This window comes from Branchiostoma lanceolatum, chromosome 3, assembly GCF_035083965.1.
Source record: "Branchiostoma lanceolatum isolate klBraLanc5 chromosome 3, klBraLanc5.hap2, whole genome shotgun sequence".
NCBI lineage: Eukaryota > Metazoa > Chordata > Leptocardii > Amphioxiformes > Branchiostomatidae > Branchiostoma > Branchiostoma lanceolatum.
Window position 1 is genome coordinate 2,763,543 of NC_089724.1, and position 27,235 is coordinate 2,790,777.

General features: G+C 43.8%; 4 protein-coding genes across 4 annotated transcripts; 2 read left to right on the forward strand and 2 right to left on the reverse strand.

Moving 5' to 3' along the window:
• The first annotated feature begins 311 nt into the window (after positions 1–311).
• LOC136429716 (hemagglutinin/amebocyte aggregation factor-like) lies at positions 312–4,846 on the forward strand. Its single transcript, XM_066419658.1, has 4 exons — positions 312–919; positions 2,358–2,579; positions 2,966–3,111; positions 4,178–4,846. The coding sequence occupies exons 1-4, from the start codon at positions 611–613 to the stop codon at positions 4,227–4,229; spliced, it is 729 nt and encodes a 242-aa protein (XP_066275755.1). The 5' UTR covers positions 312–610; the 3' UTR covers positions 4,230–4,846.
• Positions 4,847–8,330: 3,484 nt separating this feature from the next.
• LOC136429717 (dermatopontin-like) lies at positions 8,331–13,738 on the forward strand. Its single transcript, XM_066419659.1, has 4 exons — positions 8,331–8,612; positions 9,449–9,599; positions 10,734–10,879; positions 12,655–13,738. The coding sequence occupies exons 1-4, from the start codon at positions 8,356–8,358 to the stop codon at positions 12,695–12,697; spliced, it is 597 nt and encodes a 198-aa protein (XP_066275756.1). The 5' UTR covers positions 8,331–8,355; the 3' UTR covers positions 12,698–13,738.
• A 4,331-nt stretch (positions 13,739–18,069) lies between these two features.
• On the reverse strand, positions 18,070–19,795 carry LOC136429718 (hemagglutinin/amebocyte aggregation factor-like). The gene is made up of 3 exons (XM_066419660.1): positions 19,358–19,795; positions 18,958–19,103; positions 18,070–18,584 (listed from the first exon to the last, which is right to left on the reverse strand). Exons 1-3 carry the CDS (start codon positions 19,760–19,762, stop codon positions 18,542–18,544), a joined length of 594 nt encoding a protein of 197 aa, XP_066275757.1. The 5' UTR covers positions 19,763–19,795; the 3' UTR covers positions 18,070–18,541.
• A 4,018-nt stretch (positions 19,796–23,813) lies between these two features.
• LOC136429719 (hemagglutinin/amebocyte aggregation factor-like) lies at positions 23,814–26,545 on the reverse strand. The gene is made up of 3 exons (XM_066419662.1): positions 25,984–26,545; positions 25,697–25,842; positions 23,814–24,659 (listed from the first exon to the last, which is right to left on the reverse strand). Exons 1-3 carry the CDS (start codon positions 26,386–26,388, stop codon positions 24,617–24,619), a joined length of 594 nt encoding a protein of 197 aa, XP_066275759.1. The 5' UTR covers positions 26,389–26,545; the 3' UTR covers positions 23,814–24,616.
• Between the last annotated feature and the right edge of the window lie 690 nt (positions 26,546–27,235).

Below are 27,235 nucleotides of genomic sequence, written 5' to 3' on the forward strand. Positions count from 1 at the left end.
ATGGAAGAAAAAATAACACTACAATGACCTAGTTTTACTAAAATATTACAGATTTACTCTTAGACTATATCTATCTACATCTTCCTGTACACAATACTTTTATTGTGTAGAGGTAGATGCCAATCTGTAATATCTTATTACAATCCGGTGGGGCTGATCGTTTTCAGTATCTTTTCTAATAAAAAAAAAACAATATTTTATGAAGATGCCCAGTGCCCATGGCGTTTGGCACAGGTACTGGGTTTATGTCTGCCTCTGGTCATTTTTGAGTTCTTTATCTGAGCGGTCAGTTTATGAGGAAGTAACCAACGCTCGGATAACGCAACTGGTCAGGGATTTACTTCCTCGTAGAGACAAAAGGATGGTAGAAGGTATAAAAACGGTGTCACACCCTTTCAAAGGGTCAGTAAAGGCTAACGTGAATAAATCTGTAGTATCAGGCCTGGTATAATTGTGGTTTTCAGTATATTTACTGATAATAAAGCAATACTTTATGAAGAGTGCACGCTCACAAATATGCCTAGTGCACAATGCGTTTGGCACATGGGTTGTGTTACCTAATCCGAGCGGTCAGGTCTTGAGGAAGTAACAAACGTCCAAATAAGATCAGATGGCGCAACTGGTCAAGAATTTACTTCCTCGTCGAGACAAAAGGATGCTAGAAGGTATAAAAAGCGGGTCAAGCCCTTTCGGTGGTCAGTCCCAGCGCTACCGACACGACAACGACGATGGCCTCGGCACGAGCGTGGGTCGTCACCGCGGTTCTTCTGGTCTGTCTCCTCGCCGGTCCCTCGGACGGTTGGTTCCGCCGCCGTCGCCGCCGGAGCCCCCCTCCCCCTGCCCGTCACACACCTCGGCCCTGCCCGGCGCCATCAACAGCTGGGACCAGACCTTTACCTTCGAGTGTCCGGGCGGCCAGGTTTGTTTGTTTGTTTGTTTGTTTGTTTATAAGAATATTCCATTAGTGAAGGTAAAAGGTAAAGGTAGTCCCATAGCTTTTTTAGGCGTAGGGGCAGTGACTTGTTACCCGCTGAGTAGGGCACGGTACTGAAATGCAGAGCACAAACCTCTACTTCCACTGCCTTTTACCTTCCCAACCGAAGTCAGGTACCCATTTTTACACCTGGGTGGATTGAGGAAAGTCGTGTGCCTTTCACAAGGACACAAGATTGGTGACATGACAGGATTCGAACCCAGGACCACTGGGCTCTAGGCCAAACATCCTGTCGTTACGCGACCCCCCACATATGAGAAGATGAACCCCTGTCTCACTGGACCCACGGCACGTTGGAGGCGTCGCTTCGTCCTAGATTGGACTTTATCAGTTCAGTTCAGTTCAGGTCGTCCTCATACGAGGTGCCATTCACAATGTCTAACCATGCATTTCTGTCAAGCATGGCGGCTAGCAGGTTGTAGTCCTTTAACCCAACCTCCTCCTCCAAGACTTTCTTAAGTGTCAGGTTCGGTCGTCCCCTTTTTCTCTTTGCATCAGGTTCCCAGAGGAGAACTTTGGCAGCCATCTCCTCATGACGTGCTACATGGCCAGCAAGGGCCAGTCTTCTTTTCTGAATTGTTCTAGAAATCGGGGGAAGTCCATTGTACAGTTTTTTGTTTCCTATGCGACTCTGCCAGGGTACATTCAGAGCATAACGAAGCAGACGGGTGTAGTTACCATCCAGTTTCTTGGACAGAGACTTAGTTAGTGTCCATGAGTCTGAACCGTAAGTCAAAATAGCCTCTACACATGCTTTAAATACTTTCTGCTTTGTGGTGTTTTGAATGGGGGCTTTCCATACCTTTGTTAGACTTTATGATGGGAGTATAATGCATAATGTACAAGTAATACTAAAAAGAGAGCAAAACACACAAACCATAAAAAGATCTGTTGTTATCGATGAAGTTCGTTGAGCGCGCTGTCAAATTGCTGGGTCGCAGCGAGGCCGCCAACGTGCCGCGGGTCCAGTGAGATGGGGGCTGAAGGTGTTGTATGTATTTATAAGGAGAATTCAAACTCTACAACTGGATAAAAATTCGGAGATTTATTTCCGGACGTTTCGAGTGACATCCATCACTCTTCTTCAGCGTCACTAGAAAGAACTAGCAGAACTAACCAGTGCTTACTACAATAATTTGAAAAACAGGTTTTTACATGGCAAATCTAGTTATTGTACATAAGTACTGGTTAGTTCTGCTAGTTCACTTTAGTGACGCTGAAGAAGAATGACGGATGTCACTCGAAACGTCTGGAAATAAATCTCCGAACTTTTATCCAGTTGTAGAGTTTGAATTCTCTTTATATATTGTTTACCTCGATGTCTAACCTTCACAGACGTGTTGCATATATTGTTATTCTGCAGGTCGTCTCTAACGTCCGGAGCGCCCACTGCAGCACGGCCGAGGACCGAGTCTGGCGGTTCGAGTGCAAGTCCGTCCCCGGAGTTTCCTCCTTCCCGGAGCACTTCTGGACGCCGTGGGTGAACGACTTTGACGGCGTCATGGACTTCACCTGTCCCTTCAACAGCCTCGTTACCGGCTTCAAGAGCGAGCACTCCAACAGCCAAGAGGATCGACGATGGAAGGTAAACATGTGAAGTGAAGGGTTCGGCGAAGGTAGAGCCTGGAATTTAACAGGATGGCACTCAGTCTAATGTGCACTTCGTTCGTATCTCTCTCTCTCTCTCTCTCTCTCTTGCTCTCTCTCTTGCTCTCTCTCTCTTTTGCTCTCTCTCTCTTTTGCTCTCTCTCTCTCTCTCTCTCTTGCTCTCTCTCCGACTTCTCTCTCTGTCTCTTCTCTGTCTTTTCTCTCTCTATATCCATCCACCCATCTATCTATCTATCTATCTATCTATCTATCTATCTATCTATCTATCTATCTATCTATCTATCTATCTATCTATCTATCTATCTATCTATCTATCTATCTGTTTTATGGTCTGTTTGAACGTCTGTATCGTGTCTGTCGCAGGTTCAGTGCTCGAAGACGGCCGGCATGGTGACGTACAACCACGCGCTGACCCCGTACCAGAACGACTGGGACACCGCCATGGACTACACCACCGCACAGGACTACTATCTCAGGGGCATACACGGCTACCAGAGCGACCACCACGGGTAAGACATGCACAGCTCATGGTTTTGTAGGGATGTCCCTGTAGGAGGTAACCAACAAGCCCAACTGGTAACAGCTAGCCTCACAGTTGACCTCCTGATTCCAATTAGTTGCTGACCCCGGTTCAACCCTGGGAAGTGTATCTCGGTTGGGGCTGTAACCGTCTTTCGGGGGGGGGGGGACGTTAAATCTAGGTCCCGTGTGCGAGGAGGTGCCTCAAGCATGCTAAAGGGGAAGGGCTAGCACCCCCTCCCTATAAAGATATACCCGGCTATTGAAACAGCAAGGGAACTTGCTTCCCCGTGTGCCACTAGGCACTACAAGGATCTTAACAAACCTCATGATTTGTCGCGATTATGTTATCTTGTCCAAAGGAAATCTTAGTTGTTCTGTCCCATGGCATAGAATGAAGGTATTATGGCAATTGTAAGTAACTATAAGTAACTATTTGAAAGTCCCGACAAGTAACGTACATGTATTTCCTACTCGGTCCATCAGCTACGATACTGCATGATATTGATGGAGTGTAATATTGTGTTAGCCTGCTGGTATTATAAACAAGTTATCACGAAATATCCCTACTTTTGCACATTCACGGATGAACAAAAAGCTACCTTTCTCTTGAAATCACAGAACCCACAAATACTAGAAAAAGTGGGACTTTTCGTCTTCCACTGCTTCCAAAAAAGAAGTCAAACCCAGCTAATTTAGATATAGCCAACAATTGTATATAGTACCAGCAACCTATTGTTACAGCAAAGTCAGACACAGTTTACTGACGCTTGTATGTTTTTCCTATGTTTTTATCATGTATTTGCAATTAGCCCACGGGCATGAACTTGCAATAAACTTCTAACTATATAAACCAAACTTATCATAGCTGTGAAGTCTCTTCGTCGTCTATTTGCGTCAGAGGACGAAGGATCTAGGCAGCTATAGGTTTGGAGACCAGGATAGTATTGCGAACCATACAGCGAGATAAAAACGAACTTCACGCAATAACAATCGGAGAAGAAGGCTGCAAGGAATCACGACGCTAACCTACTTTTCCTCCTTATTATCCTCTAGGGACCGGCGATACCGGTTTGACATCTGCAAGTTACGGATGGACGGATGCTGAGTCTGCGGTTTTGCAAGAATCGGGATACAGTAGTCTTTACCAGAATCTATGGGTTGCTGGAAAAATAGCTCGTTACCATGACGACACGCATGTGACGCCTAAGTACTGTGTTCGATTCGTCTGTGTTAGGCCTATTTCAGTACCTTCGTTAAGTATCCACCGTTTGTGCACTGCATGTAAACTGTGAGGTGTGTATTTTCCTGTGTGATTTTGCTGTCTTTCATTTTTGGTACGTCCGTACTTGATCGTATATTCTATATGCTGTATTTTCCTTGTCAGTAGAGCTAGCTCTTTGTAGATGGCCACCGGCGATAGACGGCAATAGACGATTATAAGCTAGCTTTATTTTCCTTTTTATGATTTCAATTCCTGTTTTTAAGTGCTCCGCTATCGGTGTTTTATTTAACTGAGTTTTTTTGCGACATTGATTTACAAATGTAGCCAACATTTTGGTAAGGTCAGAGGTCACAGAAAGGTGTGTATTTACGGCTAAAATTAACCTGACGGTTCGACAACCATATGTCTTAGCTCATGGCATGTGTTTATGTATTTTTTTTCTTTGTTTATCGTGATTCACCATATTTGTGTCAATAAAACTTGTGATTATCAACTTTTCACCGAGAAAAATTCCATCGATTGATTAGACCGGGTGTAATTAACAACTTAGGCTACTCTGCCACATCTGGTTCAAATTACTTGGACCAGAAGGACTGGGGTTCTAGTCCCGAGTAGGGCACCTCTGGACAAGAGGCGCATTGAGTCATACCAAAGACTTTATAAAAATGGTACATACTTATGAAACAGTATGGAAGTTAAACACACTCCACTGCCAGTGGACTAGCCCCCTGCTGCAGTGATTGCACCACAGTGTGGCCCCAGGGCTATGAAACGGAGATGTCACCGCCCTATACATCAATTATGGTGTGGGAGGATTTTAACTAAAGAAAGTTATTGCCAAGAACATGTGTCGTGACCACCACCATCCCTACCCACCCTTAGTGTTCTAGAGGACATTCTCTCTATGTGGAGAACAAGTCCATTATTCAATTGGGGTGATTAAAATGTTAGGTAATTTTACCCAGAATGGACTTTCAGCACGGACTGAAGAATGGAAACAAATTGAGAACTTACAAAAAATTCAAGATTACGTATGAAAAAGAAAAATATCTAGATATACAAAATTCTAACTATCGCCGAGCCATGACTAAACTAAGGATCAGCGATCATCCATTGCAAATTGAAGTTGGAAGGTACAACCAGACTCCACCAAATAACAGAATGTGTACTTTCTGTGACAATGATTGTATAGAAGATGAAATACATTTTATCTTAGAATGCTCACTATACGCAGACATGCGCAGATCCCTTGTAAGTCCCATACAACTAGACAAAAAATATACGCATCTTAAAAATAACGAGCTATTCACATGTATCATGTCATCTAAAAACGACGATATAATTGGAAAACTATGTGAATTTGTATACAAATGTTTCAAGAAGAGAGAAGAGGCTCTGTAGATTTAGATGGAATATATAACAATGTTCCATTTCTTTTACTTTATGTTACCTAATGCATTTAGCCCATGCTGGGCATGAATATGCAATAAAGTTCATTGTCATTGTCATTGTCTATTGTCAAGAACAGGTGTGGTGACGACCCCTCCCCCACCCCACCCTTACGTTCTAAAGGACATTGGGTCTCCTCGTTCTGATGCGAAGGAAAACCCCATCAATTAATTGGACAGTGTGATTAAATGTTAGGTAATTCTGCAGAGAATAGATTCTAAGCATTGTTAAGAACAGTCTTCGTGACGACCCCTCTCCACTTAGACACCCCTAACCTGTACGCTCTAGAGGACATCTAATCTTTTTTTTCTATGCAGATGAAAGTTCCATTGACTGATTGGTGTAATTAAAAAGTTCTGTAATAATGCTTAGAATAGACAATTAACAGAGAGAGCCATTGTGAAGAAGATGCCTCGTGACGACCCCTCCCCACCCTGAACCTTAAGTGTTCTAAAGTGTTCTTGTGTCTATGTGTAGGAAAGTTCCATCAAATAATTGTTGTAATCCAAAAGTTAGATAACTCTGCCAAGAATAGACTCTTAGCATTGCATTGCCAAGAACAGGTGTCGTGACCCGTGACGACCCCACCCCCTACCCTGTACGTTCCAGAGGACATTGAGTCTTTATGTGAAGCAAATGATCGTCATAATTACCATGGTAACTAGTTGGCATGAAATCAAAATCGTTAGATTTAACCTCCAGTCACATTTATCCGCTAGGTTACACGTGTCCATCACTTTGAAAAACTGTGTGTTTGAGAGGTCTCTAGTGCAGCACCCCCTCCCCGTATGCACAATTTAGATTTATTTAGACGCATTTCTTCAGTGACATGGGCATATTCATTACATATTCCTGGCGGAATTACGCCAGTAGATCGCCCCTCAGATAGGACGTTAAATGGAGGTCCCGTGTTTGAGGAGAGCCACACCTCGAGCACGTAAAAGAACCCACCACACTTATCCGTCCGGATATGCAGCTTGTACTGTTCATCGCAAGCCCGGTGCGTTACACCAAGAGGCGGTTTACCGCGTATGCAATAGAAACAAACAAACAAACAAATGTCCATACAAATGTGTTATGACAATGTGCTCAGACTACCGAGCCAAACGTCTAAAACGTAATTAAAAGACGTAAATCGCAACATTTTCACCGGTCTAACGTTTAATTCTTCGCGCGCATTTAAGTACCCACCCACAACAGGCAGACAGGATCAGACAAAAACAATTAACATCTACTAAGTTGAACATAATTCCACCAGGGTACATAACTCCGCCACCCTGAAAAGACAGGCCCAAACAGACCTCCGAACCAACATCCCCCAGTATAATGCACTCCTGTATATCTAAACTGTCCATACAAGTGGAGTGCTGCACTAGAAATCTCAAACCCGCTGTTTTGGCGGATTTTTGCAACCCGGCGGATTGAAGTTAATAGAGGTTAAACTCGTCCCACACAATAGAGACACTGCGAGCGCATCGCCACCGGAGATTTTGACTTCGTGCCAACAAGTTGTCATGACAATTATGACGATTTGTCACTTCACAAAGAGACTCAGTGTCTGTCCTCTAGAACGTTAAAGGGTGGGAGGGGAAGGGTCCATGTCCACATCCATCTCACTGAGAAAATGCATCCAAGGAAATCTCCAATGCAACGTCCCCCAGTATGATGCACTCCAGTATATCTTAACTGTGCATACCTGGAGGTGCTGCACTAGAGGGCTCTCAAACGCACTGTTTTTCAAAGTGATGTTACAATATATGTAACCTAGCAGATAAATGTTACTAGAGGTTAAATCTAAAGATTTTGACTTCATGCCAACCAGTTGCCATGGCAATTATGACGATCTGTCACTTAACAAAGAGACTCAGTGTACTAATATGTCCTCCCGAACGTTAAAGGGTGGGGTGGGAGGGGTCCATGTCCACATCCATGTCGCTGAGAAAATGCATCTAAAAACATCTTCAATGCAACGTTTGCCAGTATACTGCACTCTTGTATATCTAAACTATGCATACCTGTGGGGTGCTGCACTAGAGATCTCTCAAACACACAGTTTTTCACAGTGATGGATATATGTAACCTAGCGGATAAATGTTACTAGAGGTTAAATCTAACGATTTTGATTTCGCGCCAACCAGTTGCCATGACAACTATGACGATCCGCCGCTTTACAAAGAGACTAGTAAGTGTCCTCTCGAACGTTAAGGGTGGAGAGGGGGAGGGGCATTCGCGAAACCTGTTATTCACAATGCTTACATTCTATTCTCGGCAGACTTACTCAACATATTAATTACACCAATTAATTGATGGAATATTCCTTCGCATAGAAACAATGAGACTCGACGTCCGTTAGAGCATTAAGGGAGCGGAGGGGGAGGGGCCGTCACGACACATGTTCTTCACAATGGCTTTGTCTTCCAACAGTCTATTCTGGGCAAAATTACCAAATATTCAATGACGCGGAATTTCACACCCTACAGGACGCTACGAACGTTTAAAAGCAGCGCAAAGACACCCGTCTGGTCATTCCCAAAACACCGACGCGACAACGACGACAAAGATGGCATCGGCACGAGCGTGGATCGTCACCGCGGTTCTTCTGGTCTGCCTCCTCGCCGGGCCCACGGACGGGTGGCGGAGGCGCCGCCGGCAGGCCCCTCCTCCTCGCTGCCCGCCCCCCACCACCGCGCTTTCCGGCGCGCAGACCAAGTGGGACGCCCCATTCACCGTGCAGTGCCCGCTGACTCGGGCCATCTCTCGCATACAGAGCGCCCACTGCAACATCGCTGAGGACCGAGTGTGGCGGTTCGAATGCAGGTTGTTTGTTTGTTTGTTTGTTTGTTCTATTTGCACAACAAGAAAATACATAATACATAATACAATATGCACAAAACCAGTTGCAGGAGGAGGGAAAAAGCCTATATAGCTTGTACTAGGCCCTCCTCAATACTACTAAGAAATTATCATAATCCATGATACATAGAATATAATAACGATGGATAACGATAATGAAATAAATAAATGGTGTAAGTTGTAAGATAAGATAAGAACTCAACATATGAGACTACTACAGGGGGTTAGGGTGGCTTATGAGATTTGTTTTCAGGGCACTTTTAAAGCACGTCAGAAAAGAGGAGATTTTTTGTATATTTGTCCGACTGTTCAATATTATGATTGCCCGATTTAACCGCGCTAATAGCAGCCGCGTAGCAGGGCGACCTGAGCCCTGAGACCATTACTGCAATGGCTACTGATCGTCGCTCGTGGAGGGGACGTGTTGCGCAGCCGACCGATGATGATGATAGTCGCCGCCCGTAACCGGCCAGCCCCTAGACCGTGGGGAGGGGACATAAAACCTCCGAACAGCTGGAATTTTTTCGTTATACAGGCTACATATCATATTCTTCTTTTAACTAACAAAAACCCAAAAAAAATTAGAAAAGGTGGGACATTACGTCTTCCATTGCTTACAAAAGAGAAGTCAAACCCTTCACTAGCTATAGACAATTACGTTTGTACAATGTAGTTTAACCGCTTTTATACCTATTTTGTACCCTGTTCTTTTATGTATGTTATCTGCAATTAGCCTTCGGACAGGAATTTGCAATAAACTCATTATCATTATGACACATTTGTATCTTATACACGTGCAGGGTAGCTCCGGGGCTGATCTTCCTCCAGCACTACTGGAGCCCGTGGGTGAACGACTTTGACGGCAACATGGGGTACTACTGTCCCTTCTACAGCGTCGTCACCGGATTCAGCAGCGTGCACTCCAACGCGCACCAGGACCGACGATGGAGGGTGAGCATCCTCAAGTCTTCTTCATCTTAAAGGAAACCCAAGCAATATCTAATAGGGCTCTAAAATTTTGAATTTTGGAAGTCAATTTATTCAGTCATTTCTATACATGATTAGTTCAAACAACATTATCACAATGTAAAGCAGCATGCATTCCAACGCGCTCCAGGACCGCCGATGGAGGGTGAGCATACTCAAGTTTTCTTTTTCTTAAAGCCGCCAGATTTTCAGCCAAGTAGAAATCAGAACTGTTTGACCCCTGACCTCCCTCATGAAACCCGCGAAACAGCCGGCGGCCCTATAGCTAACTCCCCTAGCGCCCGGGCTTCGAGCGCTACTACACACACGCAAAATTGTTTTCTTCTAGGGGAATACACTATCCCGGCTACAACCGGGCCCAGCACGCAAGGCATGTTTCTGTATCCCTGATAGAACCGGGACCGGCAGACTAAGAGTACATCTAATGTCTTAGGTTTCGGGCGCACTTTGGGGGCGTTTTAGGAACGCGCCAAACAGTATATTATGTGGCTAGTTGACAAAATATTCCAGTTATCCCACGAATGTGTTCCTGTAATCTGTGGAATGTTTCACGCACGCGTAGTTACCATTCCGTAGGGGGTCCGCGTCCGTAGACTGTCAGGTCCAGGTCAATTAAACACCGGGAAGCCACTAGGATCCTCTAGTCTAGTCTCCAAGCAGTTCTTCTACACATTGTAGCTCCACTGTAATTCTTATTTTCATTCCTGACATTTTGCTCAAGTTTATTCTGTTATCATCAATTGAGATGTATAAATCATGTAATTAATATTCGTGTTTTGCTATCTACTCGTAACATTACCCCCGTGAATAGTTTCATCAGGTTGGTAAGTCACTGAATAAAAAGACTCTTTTTACACAATGAAGAGATTTATTCCACCGACGTTTCGGTGACCATCTGTCACCTTCTTCAAGACAATTCTGACTGGTTCACATTACAATGCAGCACAGGTGTCGCTGCTTATACATAATAATGAGATGCATTCCCAAGCGCAAAGTATTTACATATGTACAATCACAGGTGATGACATCACTATGCGGTCCCAAACGTACAGAAGTGTATCACATACAACAAACATGACCTTTACCCTTTGTTTGCAGGTGAAGTGCTCCCGGAAGCCCGGCATGGTGGCCTACGGCTGCCGCGTCACGACCTACGTCAACGGCTGGGATGCCGTCATGAACTTCGTGGTGCCGCCGACGTACTACATCAAGGGCATCCACGGGCATCAGGACAACAAATATGGGTGAGCGGTCTCAAGTTACTACCTTCACTACAAGGTTACGTTTTAGATACTTTGTGTATTTGTGAATCTGTGGGTGGATTCTAATTTTGATAATGGCCCCCTAGCGGATTTCTTAGGTTCTTAGGCACAAGGACAACAAATATGGGTGAGCGGTCTCAAGTTACTACCTTCGCTAGAAGGTTATGTGTTAGGTGCCGTTTGTGTCTGTCTGAAGCTGTGGGTGGATTCTAATTTTGATAATGGGCCCCCTAGCGGGTTTCATAGGTTTTGTAGTCTCCAGGACAACAAATATGGGTGAGCGGTCTTAAGTTATTACCTTCGCTAGAAGGTTATGTTTTAGTTGCCGTTTGTGTGTGTTTGTGAAGCTGTAGGTGGATGCTAATGATATTTGGTAGGTTGGTAGAGGGTCAAGTTTGATTATGGGCCCCCTAGCGGATTTCTTAGATTTTTAGTCACCAGGACAACAAATATGAGTGAGCGGTCTTAAGTTGTTACCTTCGCTAGAAGGTTATGTTTTAGGTGCCGTTTGTGTGTGTTTGTGAATCTGTGAGTAGATGCTAATGTTGATAATGGGCCCCCTAGCGGATTTCTTATGTTCTTAGTCACAAGGTCAACAAATATGAGTGAGCGGTCTTAAGTTATTACCTTCGCTAGAAGGTTATGTTTTAGTTGCCGTTTGTGTGTGTTTGTGAAGCTGTAGGTGGATGCTAATTTTGATATTTGGTAGGTTGGTAGAGGGTCAAGTTTGATAATGGGCCCCCTAGCGGATTTCATAGGTTTTGTAGTCTCCAGGACAACAAATATGGGTGAGCGGTCTTAAGTTATTACCTTCGCTAGAAGGTTATGTTTTAGTTGCCGTTTGTGTGTGTTTGTGAAGCTGTAGGTGGATGCTAATTTTGATATTTGGTAGGTTGGTAGAGGGTCAAGTTTGATAATGGGCCCCCTAGCGGATTTCATAGGTTTTGTAGTCTCCAGGACAACAAATATGAGTAGCGGTCTTAACTTATTACCTTCGCTAGAAGGCTATATTTTAGATGCCGTTTGTGTATGCTTGTGAACGGCTTGTGGATGGATCCTAATGATATTTGGTAGGTGGGTAGGTAGAGGCCTACTAAGGGCTCAAGTTTGATAATGGGCTCCTAGCGGGTTTCGAAGGTTCTTAGTCACCAGGACAACAAATATGGGTGAGCGGTCTCAAGTTACTATCTTCGCTAGAAGGTTATGTGTTAGCTGCCGTTTGTGTGTGTTTGTGAATCTGTGGGTGGATCCTTATTTTGATAATGGCCCCCTAGCGGATTTCTTAGGTTCTAAGTCACCAGGACAACACATGTGGGGGAACGGTCTTAAGATATTACCTCTGCCAGAAGGTTATGTTTTAGATGTCGTTTACATGTTTGTGAACTGCATAACTCAAGAATTCGAAGTTGTGGAGGGATCCAAACGATACTTGGTAGGTGAGTAAAGGTCGGGAAAACGAAGGTTAAGTTTGATAACGTCACCTGACGGATTTCTTAGGTTAATAGTTGTTAACAACATGTGTTTGTTTTCTCATTTGTAAGTTTGTATTGAACATCATAACTCTAAGCTTTTAATGTATAAAGTAGAGCGGATTCATTCCTCAAGCTAACCGACGTCCCTCAGTAAGACATCTGGAGCCGCATAGTTCTCGTTTAAAACTTTTATTCATTCTAAGCTTTAAATGGATTGCTTGTTGTGAAATTTGATATGAGTTTGGGGCTATAGTTTTGACCTTTCTATGTTCCTTTCCTTTTCAGAGACCGGCGCTACCGCTTCACTATCTGCAGGGTCAGGCCGTGAACCACATGAGGTCACACCGAACGAGGATCGGAGCAGCGTCTACTAACATGACTCCGCCAGGTGACATATATCCGCCACCCTTTTTTTATTAAACAAAATGCGTCCAAAGACATCTTTTACGCAACGTCCTACAATATAATGCACTCCTGTACATCTAAACTGTACATACTGGGGGTGCTGCACGAGAGATCTCTCAAACACACTGTTTTTCAAAGTGGCGGATATATGTAACCTAGTGGATAGATGTTAATGGGGCTTACGTGATGTAGCGTTAAAAGCTTTGCGCATGTTAACCTAACAGTAACACTATACAACATTGCAACAACGTTCGCTTTGAAAAGGTGTTGCGCGAAGCCATCGGTACTTTGGTAACTGTCTATTTTCTGTAGAAGTTTAAACTAAAATGATGAAGCTGTATTTAGAAGACCGATCCAAATAGTCTTTAGATTCACAGATACCGCACATTTCTACTTGTACTGTACACTCATCTTTTATTGATCAGTTGCTCAGATAAAGGTATAAATTGTTAGAGTTTACGACACTATCACTATGTATAACTGAAATGTCACCGAAACAACATAGCATGAAGTATCTACGTATACATGCGTTTAATAGTTTATGATAGTTATATAGAACGCTATTGGGGATCTGGTAGACTGTCCTTGTTAATCTTAGTGGCAAAATGTTGGTTATCACCCTAGTGCAATATGTTTTCAGAAATGTTTAAAAAAATTCCTTTCGCTCTACATGTTAATTACCATTGCTGAGAAGCTTATGTATTGCACAGCGTTCGTTTGTGTGTGTCACGCCCGTCTCTGAACAGCATAACTCGAGAATGCCTGAATGGATTGTTTCCATACTAAGTTGTTGGTAGGTCTTCTTGAGACCTCGAAATGATTTGATTTTGGGCCCCCTAGCGGCTTGTTTAGGTCTGTATTTGTCTCGTAGAAGCGTGATGAAATGGCACAGTTTTCCCGGTGTATCACTACATCTATGGCATGGAGAGCAATGTGAAGAAATAAATCGCTGGTGTGCGAAAAACTACCGTCTGTATTTTTTAATTGCAACATTTTGATAATACAATACACAGAGGTGTCACACTAAAGCGAAATGGCTTATATCAACGGAATTTCAGAACAAACATATTATACCAGACATATACTGATATGATAAGTTTCATTTGCAAATTCTTGCCCTTGCGAGGGGGAACAAATAGTAAAAAGGTAACCAGTGTCTATATTCTATACATCTAGCTATATACATTGGGGGTGTAGCTGTGGTGTAGTGGTCTGCGCTTCTGTCTCTCACCACATCTGGTTCAAATTACTTGGACTTAAGGACTGGGGTTCAAGCCCCAGGTAGGACACCTCTGGACAAGAGGCGCATTGAGTCATACCAAAGACTTTATAAAAATGGTACATACTTCTGAAACAGTATGGAAGTTAAACACACTCCTCTGCCAGTGGACTAGCCCCCTGCTTCAGTGATTGCACAACAGTGTGGCCCAGGGCTATGAAACGGAGATGGGCACCGCCCTGTACATCAATAATGGTGTGGGAGGATTTTAACTATATACATTACTGGTGGGGGGGGGGCTTCTTCGTTTGATGCAGGGCTGATGAAAAGTTTTTAATGATTAGTGGGTTTTGTGATTTTAGTAGAAATGTGGTTGTCTCCTTCAACCTCATAATGAGAGCATAATAGAAATAAGTAACAGGAACGGAAATGTACAGAAACCGAGATAGAAAAAAGGAAATAATGGTAACGAAAACTATTTGTTACAAATGAATTTGCAATTGACCTCGTTGCTAGGTAACGAAGGTGCTTCCTTTTTATCAAAAGGTCAAAAAGGGTTGCCCTGGTAACACTGAATACGTACGAGTAAAGTGATCTCCAAGCAGATGTAGCAGCAGTCGGGCTTGTTTTGTACGTATTTGTCGGCGGTTTGTTTTGTTTTATGTAAAACGCGTAAAAGATCCAAATGAACGTCAATGAAGGTTAGACATTCAGGTAATAAGATATATTTAAAAAAAACAGATGCCCAAGCAACTGGATATGATTTTGAAACACGTCCGAAAGACCATAAACCAATCCCGACTGCTGGATCTGCTTGGAGATTACGTTCCGCAATGCGGCTTCACTACGGCTAGCAAACGCGGGGCACTATGGGTAACACATGGGGCAAACAACATCATTGTGATGACAACATAAGCAGCATACATGACGTCTGGAAATGACGTTGTTTGCCATGCGTTACCCACAGTGCCTTGCGATTCCCAGCAGGCAATGGGGCCGGTGAAAAGGTCAGAGGAGTGCACACTTTGGAGCGGTTCCAGCTTGGTGGCGTATGTACGGATGATGCAACATCGTCACAAATGATGCAACGTCACTGCCTGGGGCTTTACCCCACAAGGAAGAAAATTCCGAACTAATAGGTTCGATTATGCATTCATAAGGCTTAACTCGTCATAGGATATGTTGTGGAAGGACTAAATTTTTGGGAAGCTCACACAGCTACAGGGAACCGGCCGTCGACAAGGATTTAGACTGAAAGAAAAAGACTGAAACATTTTGTACGGCTGTCCGCAGAATGACTCAATTCGCAGTAGTTGACCAGTCGAACGACAAACGTGACCGAGCTCATTGGACTGCACACGTCCCAAATATGGACACGTCCAAACAGAAGCTGGGGATGTGAAGGTGCTATTTTTTAGATATTGCGATTTGGCAATCAAATGCAAACAAAATTAAAACCAATTACAAGAAATTTCAACCTTTTATAAACCTTATTGTCTGCGGCGTTTGATAATAGGGATGAGAAGTCTACCTTAATTGATTTTATCAACGATTTTGGCCAGGACATAAGAACGCTGCTAATTCTAGTCGCCAGGTGGCGATGATACAAATGGACAGATTGAACAGGCAACTAGACATGATCAACAAGTTTGTTGTCTTTGTTCCATACGCAGTTTAATTCGTAGTCTGACTAGACTGACTGACAAAGATAGTCGCTGTACCGACACTGTCATGTGTGCTTAATAATTTGAATGCAGAGGGTACAAGATCTCCCATACGTCGTGGCTTGGGGTGGGTACCGGTACATAAAATTCAGGTCCGGTCCAGGTCCAGGTCCAGAGGGTCAGGTCCAGGTCCGGACCTGTACCTGTACCTGATTATAGTAGTGTCGCAGTACATCATATTTTGGAGAGCGAGACACACGTAAAAGTCTCCAAATAAACGTCATGTCTGGAACGATATAATTTCTTAGGTTTGCACTTTGTCTCAAAATTATAACTATGCTCTCCTCGCCGTCTGTTTACTCATCCTTTAAGTGTTTCTAAATATGATTCACAGCTAACGTCTTCGACTCGTTAAATCTGCTGTTTTGTATTTTCTTAGACCAGTTATGTGGCCGCCTACTGGTAGCCTGGTACTATGAATTTACTAATCGGTCCATAGGCCGGTCCACTGATTTTTTACGGTCCGTTTTTTTTGGACCGGTTCATTAATTAAGAAATACCGGTTTTGTACCGGTACACGGTTACCGGTACCCACCCCTAGTCGTGGCGAATACTAGACGGCCATGCATATCTATCTGGAACGATACTCATAAAGTCAAATCATACAGAGGCCATTTCATCAAGATCCTAACGTATATGATGCTTTATTTTTGGGAGTCAATCCGTTCAGAGTCTTCAACGTTAACCTATTAGTCAGAAGGAGGCAAGCTCTTCGCACACAATGGAGATATTGTAAGGGCATTGTCAGTAAACGTTTTGACTTCGTGCCAAAAAGTTGCCGAGGTAGTTATGATAATTTTTCACCGCGTTTGACAGTTTGGTTGAGACAAGAGGTGAGGATTGACATTAGTGACCTGGGATGTTGACAATGGTCCCAGTCTTCTTTGAGACGAATCACCAACCACCTACATTACGTGGCCGAGAAGGAATTTTCTTTTTCCTCATAGGCACAAAGAAACGCACCTTCTAGTCATAGGTAGTGTCCTTATTTGGGCCTGTCTCGTGACAAACTTTATGAATACATTAAATGTTCCAATAAGACAGGAGTATTCTTCCTGGTGGAAACGATAGAGTTTGTTCCTTGAAACATCATGGTCTAACCTTCAGTTACACCTGCCAAAATTCGTTTGAATTTTAGTTAACTTTACATTCTTTAAGTTACGTATCTTTAGATTCTTTGATATGGTCCACAGTACTCGGCTGTCATTCTTATTAGAATAAGAGTGTGCCCCTTTGCTACTTTTCAAAAATCAAATATAAAACGTTGAAATAATGAGGTACTTGTTGAAAATACTGGAGACTTGAAAATGCTACTTCTCGAAGAAGACACTGTTTTCTAGTGATGCTTAATACACGTATCTGTATCAGGTCTAAGATTGTTTCACGGTCGTGTTTTTGTTTTTGTTATTCATTTTGCCTCAACTTTGACCTCCGATCCTACCAAGGTTAGCTTGTCTGACCGTGTTGCTAGGTAACGGCAGTGCCTTGGGCCAGGTGTATTGTGCTACAATCAAACACGCCTTATTAAGTCTGAAGTCTGAAGCCCGCACCTCGTCATGTGCACTTTAATCGATAGCAGAGCGGAGAGGATAGGCTAGTAACCGTCTCACCGAGAACATCCCCGTATCTCTTCAGTGCTGGGAGTCCTGCCAGCCCGCCCAGTTCATCAGCGCACGTCGGGGAATTTTCAATTTCGTGTAATCAGTTTGTGTGTTTGTTTGATTGTTTTTGGTTTGTCTTTGTGTGCGTCCGCAGCCCTTTGAATATTGCAAAGTGGCAAGATATGTGCCAGAAACTGTTCTGACTGGGGCTTTTTCATGGTGTTGGTTTCAATAACTACGGGGCGGCAGTGATCACAACGGTCCACTGGAAAGATAGGCTGACAGAAAAAGCCGGAGTGATAATTTTTAGGACTGGGCTGGTAAACCACCCCTAAGCCGGCCCGTGGCCGTGAAGAATGGTTGCCAGGCTAGGGTGGAAAAGCCATACGGTAGACGACCTGTACCTAGCCCCTCGAGGCATGAATCTACAATAAAGGTATTCATTTATTATTTGCCATAACAACATCCGAATTACTGTTCTTGCAGAAAGATCTATTCGTTATTTTAAAGCTTTGGCAATGGCAGTTCAACTGAAAACATTATCTGTCCAGAATCTTTCATGTGGCTCCTTGTACAATGTATCAGTATTCGAAGCTCATTCTTCTATCCCCTGTACAATGTCGTAGTTAAACCAAACTACAGGTCTTCCACACTGCCACTACCGATTCCAATCATTCATCACCCCATTCTCGTACATTCATACACATTTACCCAGCATGTGAGATTGAAGTCAACAAGCACGGGCCGAAGATTTGTCATCAAGCAATGATTTATTGTCGCTTAGCTGGTGCTTTGTGCTACAAATAGCTTCACCTCTTATAAATCTGAGTTATGACAGAACCTCAACTTTGAACAAGACATACACTGAGCAAACAGAACACAACACAGACGGATTACAGACGACGAAGAACACTAAGAATTGACAAGCATAATAACTCCAAAAAACACTGCTTCAATTGTTGTTTTCTTTACGAAGAATCGATATAGATTTTGAGCAGAGAAAAGATTAACTTATAATGGATATTTCACTACACAACCAGACTAAAATAAGAAAGCAAATTCTTATCATAAAGACTTTATATGTAACGTTATATATATATAGATCTTGCCAGACATTGCTAGTGCTATTGGGTGCAAAGCTTTTAAGCTTAAAACTCGACTGTACTGGATGTGCCGTCAGCTGCAGCAGGACCGTGGTGTTGTAGTACTAGTGGGCATGGTCACTACAGGTAGATTCTGCACAGGTGGAATCCATAGCGACGATCCCTGGTAAAAACACAAAGCGGCTTTTAAACGTTTAAAAATGACTCCAGTGTACAACAAGTCTACATATAGTTTTTGTAATGTTGATGCCCCCGTGGAAGGTTTTCCTGGCCAGGCCAGAAATTTTGTCCGGACAAATACCAGTTCAGTGAACAGGGCTATAGGCTGCATATATTTTTTTCCAGTTATGCCAATTTTGTAAACGTTTGACAAAGATAGCTTCTCTTTCCATAGTTTGGATCTGTCGCCCCTACAGAATTGTCATGCTCATATTTACTCTAGGCGACACTTTCTCAAGTGCGGCAGAGAGAAAAGTACTCTTAAACATATTGCAGAGATTGTCACTATCTCGATACCTCCATAGAAAGCTACTTACTCTTTGCCATTGTCGTGGTATCCATACATCCCTCGGATGTAGTAGCCGTAGGGAACGTAGTAGTCCATGTTGGCATCCCACCAGTTCTCATAGGGAGACGAGTAGTAGTAGGAAGTTCTCATGCCCCACTTACTGGAACACCTCACCTGTAAAATGAAGTTAAGAAGTAACAGATTTGAAAACGCCTAATGCATCGTTGACTTTGAACTGCCCGTTCTTCTTTAGTTGATCATTTAGTGGAAAAGTAGGACAAATGCTCACTTTGTTTGTTTTCTTTCTTTCTTTCTGTCGTACCTGGGTGACTCGAGTAACACAACAGACAATATATCTTCAGCACAGCAAAAGGCGCCGGCCAAAAAAGTGAAATTTTGTTTATATGCCATTGAAAGAGTTTACTCACCCTCCAGCGGCGATCTTCGTGGTGGTTGGAGTGCTCGCTCTTGAACCCGGTGACGACGCCGTTAAACGGACAGCCGTAGTTCATATAGTTGTCAAAGGAGTTGATCCAGGGTGACCAGTAGTGCCAGGTGAAGTAAGAGAGCCCGGGAACGGACTTGCACTCGAACCGCCACACCCGGTCCTCGGCGTGGTCGCAGTGGACGCTCTGCACACGGGAGATGGCCTGGTTCGGCCCGGAGCACTGGAAGGTGAATGTCTGGTCCCAGCTTTTGATGGCGCCCCTCAGGGCCGTGGTGTGTGGAAGACAGCGGCGCCGGCGACGCCTCCTCCGCCAGCCGTCCGTGGGCCCGGCGAGGAGGCAGGCCAGAAAAACCGCGGTGACGATCCACGCTCGTGCCGAGGCCATCGTCGTCGTCGTGTCGGGGCTGGGACTGAGCACAGAGGTGTCATGACGCGGGCTTTATACCTTAACATCCTTTTGTTTCTATAAGGAAGAAAATTCCTTGTCGGTCATGTAATGCGGGTGGCGAGTAATTGTGCCCAGATAAGAAAGGGACCATTGTTAATACCAGGTCACGTGTCTATCTCCTCTCATTGTCTCCACTGAACATGTCAAACGCTGCCGGAAAAATCGTCATAATTACCTGGGCAACTTTTTGCCACGAAGTCAAAAACCTGCGATAACAACAATGTGCTTATCATGCATGTATCTCGTGTGCGAGGAGCTCGTTTTCCTCTGACGTAGCCCAGTAAGCCCCTGTCGCACAGTCGACGAGCTTCAGCCGTATTTATATAGACGCTAGCCCGATTTGAAAAAAAATCAATAGAGTTGCGCATATTTTTCACTTATCGTATTGAACGGTGTTAGGTGATCGGCGAACGTCGGCCGATCTCTAATACCAGGTGTATTACTGCCCAGCATGTCATGTAGAGCTCGTAGACTATCAATGTTCGTGCTGTACAACAGGGGCTTTATGGGTTAAAGCTGAAGATTGACAACTAATTTGCGCCTGAAGAAGAAAACGTCAAATCCGTTAAGACGTTGATAATGTGGCTTCTACTGAGCATATGATCTATGTATCAGTCAAGATATTCAGATATTTTAGCATGTTCATATAGTGTGTATTCGCCACAACACAACACAAGGCAGTCTTGTGCCCACTCAAATCAAGCACATGTGACATGCGCCAGATAGCAGTTGCTCAAGCAAGTGGATATGATGTAAGAAACGGTTTCCAGACGTTTCAAGTAGCATCCACTTCTTTTCGTCAGTGACACTGAGCAAGATTGTTAAAAAAACAGCGGGTTTTTAACTTGAGTAACAGCTAGTTGGAGTATATCATTACCAAACTGACTAACCTTCATCAACACACATGACATGGTCAGTACAAAAACTACAAACTTGATAATCGTGTTTAATTGTACGGTACAGTACAAATGCCCCAAGCTCCGGCTGTTACCTAGCAACGAGGTCGGGCTTGTATTGGTAATTGTAGGGTTAAAGGTCAAGGTACAATCAAAACATGGCCGTGATACATATATCATTTCTGGAGAAACAGTGTCTTCTTCGAAAAATGACATTTTCAAGTCACCAGTATTTTCAACAATGTAAAGTTAAGAGAGCAAATGTGATATTTGTCGGTACAATTGAAAAGTTAAGGCACTACTGTTCCAACGAACACACTCTATTGTTCCCACAAGGAAGAAAATTCCTGTTTAATCGGGCTACTATGTATTCATAAAGTCTGTCGCGAGACGACAGATGGTGAAAACCTGTAATTAGGATGATCGTTTCTTGGTAAAGGAAGGTTTAGAAGAGGATTGAGTGAGTGTGGCTGTTTCTTGGTAAAGGAAATGTCCTCAGAAACCCTCAAAGATGCCATGTGACTGCCGGATGAGCACTTGCCAAAGGGACAAGCCTGTATACCTCTTGTTGTTCATCTTGATAATGTTTACATTGTGAGCTGCCTTTGTGACTCTGGAGACTCTAAAGCTTAGCCTCCGATGCAGACTCCTCCCGGCTGTTTTCTTTGTCAAGTTACAGGTTTTATACTATTACATTTTTTTCTTCTCATTGCTGGCCCGGCCAGCAATAAGAAAAAAAATGTAATAGTATAAAAACAATAACTTGAAAAAGAAAACAGCCGGGAGGAGTCTGCATCGGAGGCTATCTGAAGCTGTTGTATCCGTGTTGTATGCGCTCCTGTTATAATCAAGGGTTGTATTTTCCCTAGACGCCGAATAAAGTGGTCACCATCGCTGATTTTCAATGTGAGATGCTTTTCAACATTGAAACGATCCATTTATTTTCAGCATCCCGTTTTCGGGCATTCGTGCAAACGTCGCGCGAAAGAGGGAGGGCTGCATGGTAATTTGCTTAGAGCGTAATCAGCCGTTTTAGATCGACACAATTCGTAGACAGACCAATCAAATGTAATGCACAACGTAATCGGTACATTGTACGTATATCGTAACGGCGCCTGGATTAAGCATCAAGCGAAGCCCGCCAGCCGAACTGATTTAACGTAATACGTAGCGACTGCCTTCCTGAATTTAGCGAAGAGCGTTGAGGTATCCCCCATGCAGACCCCCCTCCGAGAATGCACGAAGAAGCGCGCGTGAGTTGGAAGACAGCCAACAGACATGCGCAGAAGAGGTCCACCACACCTGTCCAATGCGTCATATTTGCTTCCTTCTTGGCATGGGTCCCAAACCCGCAGTTGTCTGTTGTTCACTTGTCTTGGTAAGCCACCTTGGGATAAAACACCATGGTCATGTATTGAAGTCGTCTATTCTATGTAGTGTCAAAATTTAGACATGAAAAATAATCCATTTTTGCCAAATGCAAACTTTACCTTCGTGTGTTTGTGAAGGTTAGACATCCAGGTAACCAATACATAAAGAGAATTCAAACTCTACAACTGGATAAGAATTCGGAGATTTATTTCCGGACGTTTCGAGTGACATCCATCACTCTTCTTCAGCGTCACTAAAATGAACTAGCAGAACTGACCAGTACTTATTTACAATAAATAGAAAAAACTTCGTGTGTACGACACCACCTCACTCAAAATTTTGGTTATGATGAATTTGATGACTGTGCCCCCACCTCCGCTTCATTTCGATTTTTGTATACCGTTTTATATTTTTATAACACTACGTGTCCCCTTCAACTTTATTTCTATCTACTCCCGCATTGAATGTGGTCGATGATGATACGCCAAAGTATCGCAATGGAAAAGGATGTCACTCAAATCAACAAAAAGTCCAGAGTCTACATGTAGTCGCTGCAATTGTAACGCAGTTGGAAACTTGAACTGCGCGCCTAGAGAAATGTGAGACCGGGCAAGTGTCTCCAAGTGCACGGGCCCCCTCCCCCGTACCCACCGACTGGACCGGACCGGCCCACCGAGGTACACGGGCCACCGCCACCCTAACCACCGACAAAACCTGTCCAACAACTACCGTATCACCGCGGCAGCTAGCCGGGGCTTTGGGCTTTGCCGTCGTGAGGGGGCGACCGGATAGCTCCGGCTGGCCTCTCGATCGGTCCTGCAGCTGAGCTCAGGCCGTCAGGCGTCAAGTCGTTTTACGCGTCAATTTTGTGGGGTTTAGTAGGCGTATATTGGAGAACGTCTCTTTAACAGTGCTCGCCTGTATGGTAACTATCTCACCAGGACCAGCGTAATATTGCTGTTCTCCGACATTTTAAAAACTAACAATATCACATCTTGTCGACCATGACACCCTAAGAGAATGTATATACTTTTCTACTTTTTATCAACTACAAACGCCTTGATGTGATACAGTGCAAACCTAGCAACCGTTGGATTTACTCTCGAACACTTGAAGTGTTGTAGTCCCCCCCCCCCTGGACCGTCCAAACAATGTTAAGTCTTAAGTCGTGCCACTTGAGGGTTTCAGGTTTCATGACGTATGAGGAAATGACCTCAGGTAACTTCTGCTTTACATAAACAACAGGTGAGGTTTACATAGCACAAAGCAATAGCTAAATAAATCAAGAAGAAATCGTGGGGGAAATAGGCCAGGGTGCGATGGAACAAAAAAAGAGAAAATTACGGAAATACTAATAATGCTGAAACTGGGCTAAACTTGTTTTAAACTTGAAACAGGTGTGCACGGTTTTCTGATAGATAAATAATTGTGCTTACAGCTAGGTTGTTGACATGATTGAAAATCAGGCAAAAAAAGACAAGAACACATTTTTACAGAAAAACACGGAAAAAGATGGTTTGGCTTAACGGTACTTCATACTGAAGCCTCTAGATTTCCCATGTTAATATATTATGCTTTTTGATCATTTTTTAAAAAAAACCTTCCTTTCTCCACGTTTGTCTGCCATGTTTGTGTCTTTGGACAATTATAATCATTACAAAAACAATTATGTTGGAGGATAACTAACAATATCACAGCCAAAAAGTGAAGACAGGACAAACCACATGGCAACACATTAATATGTAATCAAATTAATCAAGCTTTGAATACACCAACTACATGATGATGAAGCCAGTGTGAGTTGCTATACATCAGTTAAAACATCCTAATGACCAAACGGATCGTTAACGTGATTATGTAAGCTCGTTTATCAAACGGTACTTTATAACCATATCCGTATGTAAACATCCAGTGATCAGTTAAGGGACTACGGGGTATCACGTCATACCTATCAACGAATATCAAATGTGAACCAAAAAGTGAACACAAGGCAAACCACATGGTAACAGAATCAAATTAATGAAGCTTTGGATACACCGCTTACATGATGATAAACCCACTGTGAGGTTTTCTACATCAGATAATAAAACATCCTTTTCTATCGTTAAATGACAACCATATCCGTTTAAGTAACATCCAGTCATCTTACAAATTGACGATGCCGTAAAAAACTCAAACGCGTCTCTGCCTCCAATGAAAACGCATGACTCACACGACACACACAAGGAAATAAAGTATGCTGTAACACAGGCCGAGACGTATACATATGCCTAGATACATTATGCTAATGGCATATCAATTCTATTGCACTACACTCGGTCTCTACTGCACTGTTTTTTTTTTTGTAGTGAACGGCTACAAAAAAGATTGATAGAAACCGAGTGCAATGCAATGCAATGCAATAGAACTAATATGCCATTTGAAAAAAAAAGCCCGAGTCGTAGAGCCTGCTAATGAGGCTACTCCAACCTCTGCTTGAAGAGTACGAAACGTTCGATGCCGCCACTGGTTCGATTCAGATTCTTCACACCTGTATCCTGCACACATCAAACTTGTACCGCCGGTCACTGGAGGAGGTGGAGGAGGGGGGAAGTTAAATTTAGTATGGCATTTATGTAAATTTCACAATTATTCACTTGTAAGGCCACACCAACTTAATTTTATGGATGACATCCGCGCGCGCATTGATTTTCGCCTGTTCTCCAACAAAAAAAAATCACCTCCGAAGAAACTTGTAGACTCATATTGCCGCAAAGGGGCAGCATTGAGCCGGCTTGTCGTAATACACTATATACACTCACATTGTCCAACACAACTGGTATGTATGTGACTAGGAGCGATTGAAGTGGGCACCGCCCCTCATGAGCCCAGTAGTATATTGTTCATGATATGACAATACTTGCTCTGACTGAAGGCGTGATGTTGTGTACACAGCCGAACACATTTTTTTCTTTGAACGGCCAAATGTTACATATGCATGGGTCTTTAAACCAGGCATCATCCATGTTAAAAGCACTTTAATATTAGCCTGGGTGCCATCCTATTTCTACTGGGGCTCCTACACTCGCTTCCCTAAAAAAAAATTTAGGGAAGCGAGTGTAGGAGCCCCGGTAGAAATAGGATGGCACCCAGGCTACTTTGATATGAGCTAATGCCAACAAATAAAGACTTGTTTGTTTGTTACACTGTGTTCTGTGGTTTAATTGGCAATACCAGCTATTTAGTCCTCCGGTTTATCTTTTTTTTTTGCTAGATTTTTCTTTTTTTTCGCCCTCGCGCATTAGTTTTGGGGACTCCAGAGGATGTCATCCATAAAATTAAGATGGTGTGGCCTAATGACAATATTTTGATCTCCTTGAAAGTCACAAGCAAAATCTGTTCCTGCAGCTTATAAAAGGCTTGCTAGAGGGCCCAAACCTACACCACTTCTTCACGAGCTTTAATGTAAATGTTTAAAAAATCATGACCATAGCATGTCCAGAAGAAAAGATACGAAACCCGGAGGTTCTGCTGCTGTACCGTGGAAACCCGCCAGGAGGGTCCATCATCTAATTATGTCTTTATTTTACCGTTCTTGGCGCAGGCAAATGTTTATTGAACTTACTTTTTGCTATTGTCATGATACCCGTGGATTCCCCTCAGGAAGTACCCGAAGGTCGCAGAGTAGTCCATCGGCTTGTCCCATTCGTTCTGGTACGGCGTCAGGACGTTGTTGTACGTCACCATGCCGGCCGTCTTCGAGCACCGCACCTGTAGTAATGTTTAATAACATTATGGGGACCGTTATAAGTTTATGTATAAGGATATACGTATACGGGACCTGAATATCAATGCTGATATAGGGAAACACAAGTGTGGAGATATCTGACGTATTTAAAAACGTATTTTTACCATCCAGCGGCGGTCCTCTTGGCTGTTGGAGTGCTTGCTCTCGAAGCCGGTGACCAGGCTGTTGAAGGGACAGGTGAAGCCCATTTGGCCGTCATAGTCGTTCACCCAAGGCGTCCAGAAGTGCTCCTGGAAGTTAGATAGCCCGGGAACGGACTTGCACTCGAACCGCCACACTCGGTCCTCGGTCGTGTCGCAGTGGACGCTCTGGATACGGGAGATGACCTGGTTCGGCCCGGGGCACTGGAATTTGAACGGCCGGTCCCAGTTGTTGATGGCGCCGGGGAGGGCCGTGTTGTAAGCCGGGCAGCGGCGGCGACGGCGGCGGCGGAACCAGCTGTCGGTGGGACCGGCGAGGAGACAGGCCAGAAGAACCGCGGTGACGATCCACGCTCGTGCCGATGCCATCGTCGTCGTCGTGTCGGCGCTGAGACTGAGCACAGGAGTGTCATAGCACGGGTTTTATACCTTCTATAAGGAAGAAAATTCTTTCCCGGTCATGTAATGCAGGTGGCTGGGTATGCTGCTCACGAAAGACAGGGACCACTGTCAATACCAGTTCACGCGTATCGGTCATCACTCCGACCCTTGTCCTAACCCTACCGTCACGCGCTGTTAAGAATATTCATGTTCACATCAACAACTTTTTGGCACGGAATCAAAAATCCGCTTACGATATCTCCACTGTGTGCGAGGAGTTTGTGTTCTTCTGTATAGGTGGAATCATCTTCCTTCTTGGCGAGGGTCCCAAAACCCGCAGTTGTTACCTTTGTCAATAAGGTTATATTTTGGGCACCGATTGCGTGCATGTCTGTCTGTTCATCTCCTAGATAACTCAAGAACAATTGGATTAATTAGTAGTTTTATATTCCGTGTGTTGGTAGGTTGTGAGAACAAATGGAAATTGTTAACTTCTGGCCCCCCTGGTAGCTTTCCACGACACTGCAGAGGAACTTACGTTGTTAATATTTTTGTGTTCAGGACCACCTTTGTTTTTTTTGTGGTGGCAGGTAACTTTCGATGATAGGACTCCCACTGCCGTTTGACATGGGAGACAAAAACAACTTGGCAGCACAGGTGTTGACGCCAAAGTCACTGAAGCCAAACTTCGTGGGAGATCATATCACTAATTGAGGAAGTTGTGAATCTGTTTCTGTGGGTCAGTCACGGAGGCACTTTCAAGCGCAAGTTGTGTACATACATGTAGAAGTGGCCATACGGGCATTTCCTCGTCAAGTCATCCTTTATGGAAAAT

Coding starts and splice junctions, on each gene's coding strand:
- LOC136429719 (XM_066419662.1), bottom strand. CDS start 26,388: ATGGCATCGGCACGAGCGTGGATCGTCACCGCGGTTCTTCTGGCCTGT. Junction 25,843..25,983: donor AAGAGGACCGCCGCTGGATG/GTAAAAATACGT, acceptor ACATTACTACAG/GTGCGGTGCTCGAAGACGGC. Junction 24,660..25,696: donor TATCATGACAATAGCAAAAA/GTAAGTTCAATA, acceptor CACCTCCTCCAG/TGACCGGCGGTACAAGTTTG.
- LOC136429716 (XM_066419658.1), top strand. CDS start 611: ATGGCGCAACTGGTCAAGAATTTACTTCCTCGTCGAGACAAAAGGATG. Junction 920..2,357: donor TCGAGTGTCCGGGCGGCCAG/GTTTGTTTGTTT, acceptor GTTATTCTGCAG/GTCGTCTCTAACGTCCGGAG. Junction 3,112..4,177: donor TACCAGAGCGACCACCACGG/GTAAGACATGCA, acceptor ATTATCCTCTAG/GGACCGGCGATACCGGTTTG.
- LOC136429718 (XM_066419660.1), bottom strand. CDS start 19,762: ATGGCCTCGGCACGAGCGTGGATCGTCACCGCGGTTTTTCTGGCCTGC. Junction 19,104..19,357: donor ACGAAGATCGCCGCTGGAGG/GTGAGTAAACTC, acceptor TTCATTTTACAG/GTGAGGTGTTCCAGTAAGTG. Junction 18,585..18,957: donor TACCACGACAATGGCAAAGA/GTAAGTAGCTTT, acceptor TGTTTTTACCAG/GGATCGTCGCTATGGATTCC.
- LOC136429717 (XM_066419659.1), top strand. CDS start 8,356: ATGGCATCGGCACGAGCGTGGATCGTCACCGCGGTTCTTCTGGTCTGC. Junction 8,613..9,448: donor GTGTGGCGGTTCGAATGCAG/GTTGTTTGTTTG, acceptor ATACACGTGCAG/GGTAGCTCCGGGGCTGATCT. Junction 10,880..12,654: donor CATCAGGACAACAAATATGG/GTGAGCGGTCTC, acceptor TTTCCTTTTCAG/AGACCGGCGCTACCGCTTCA.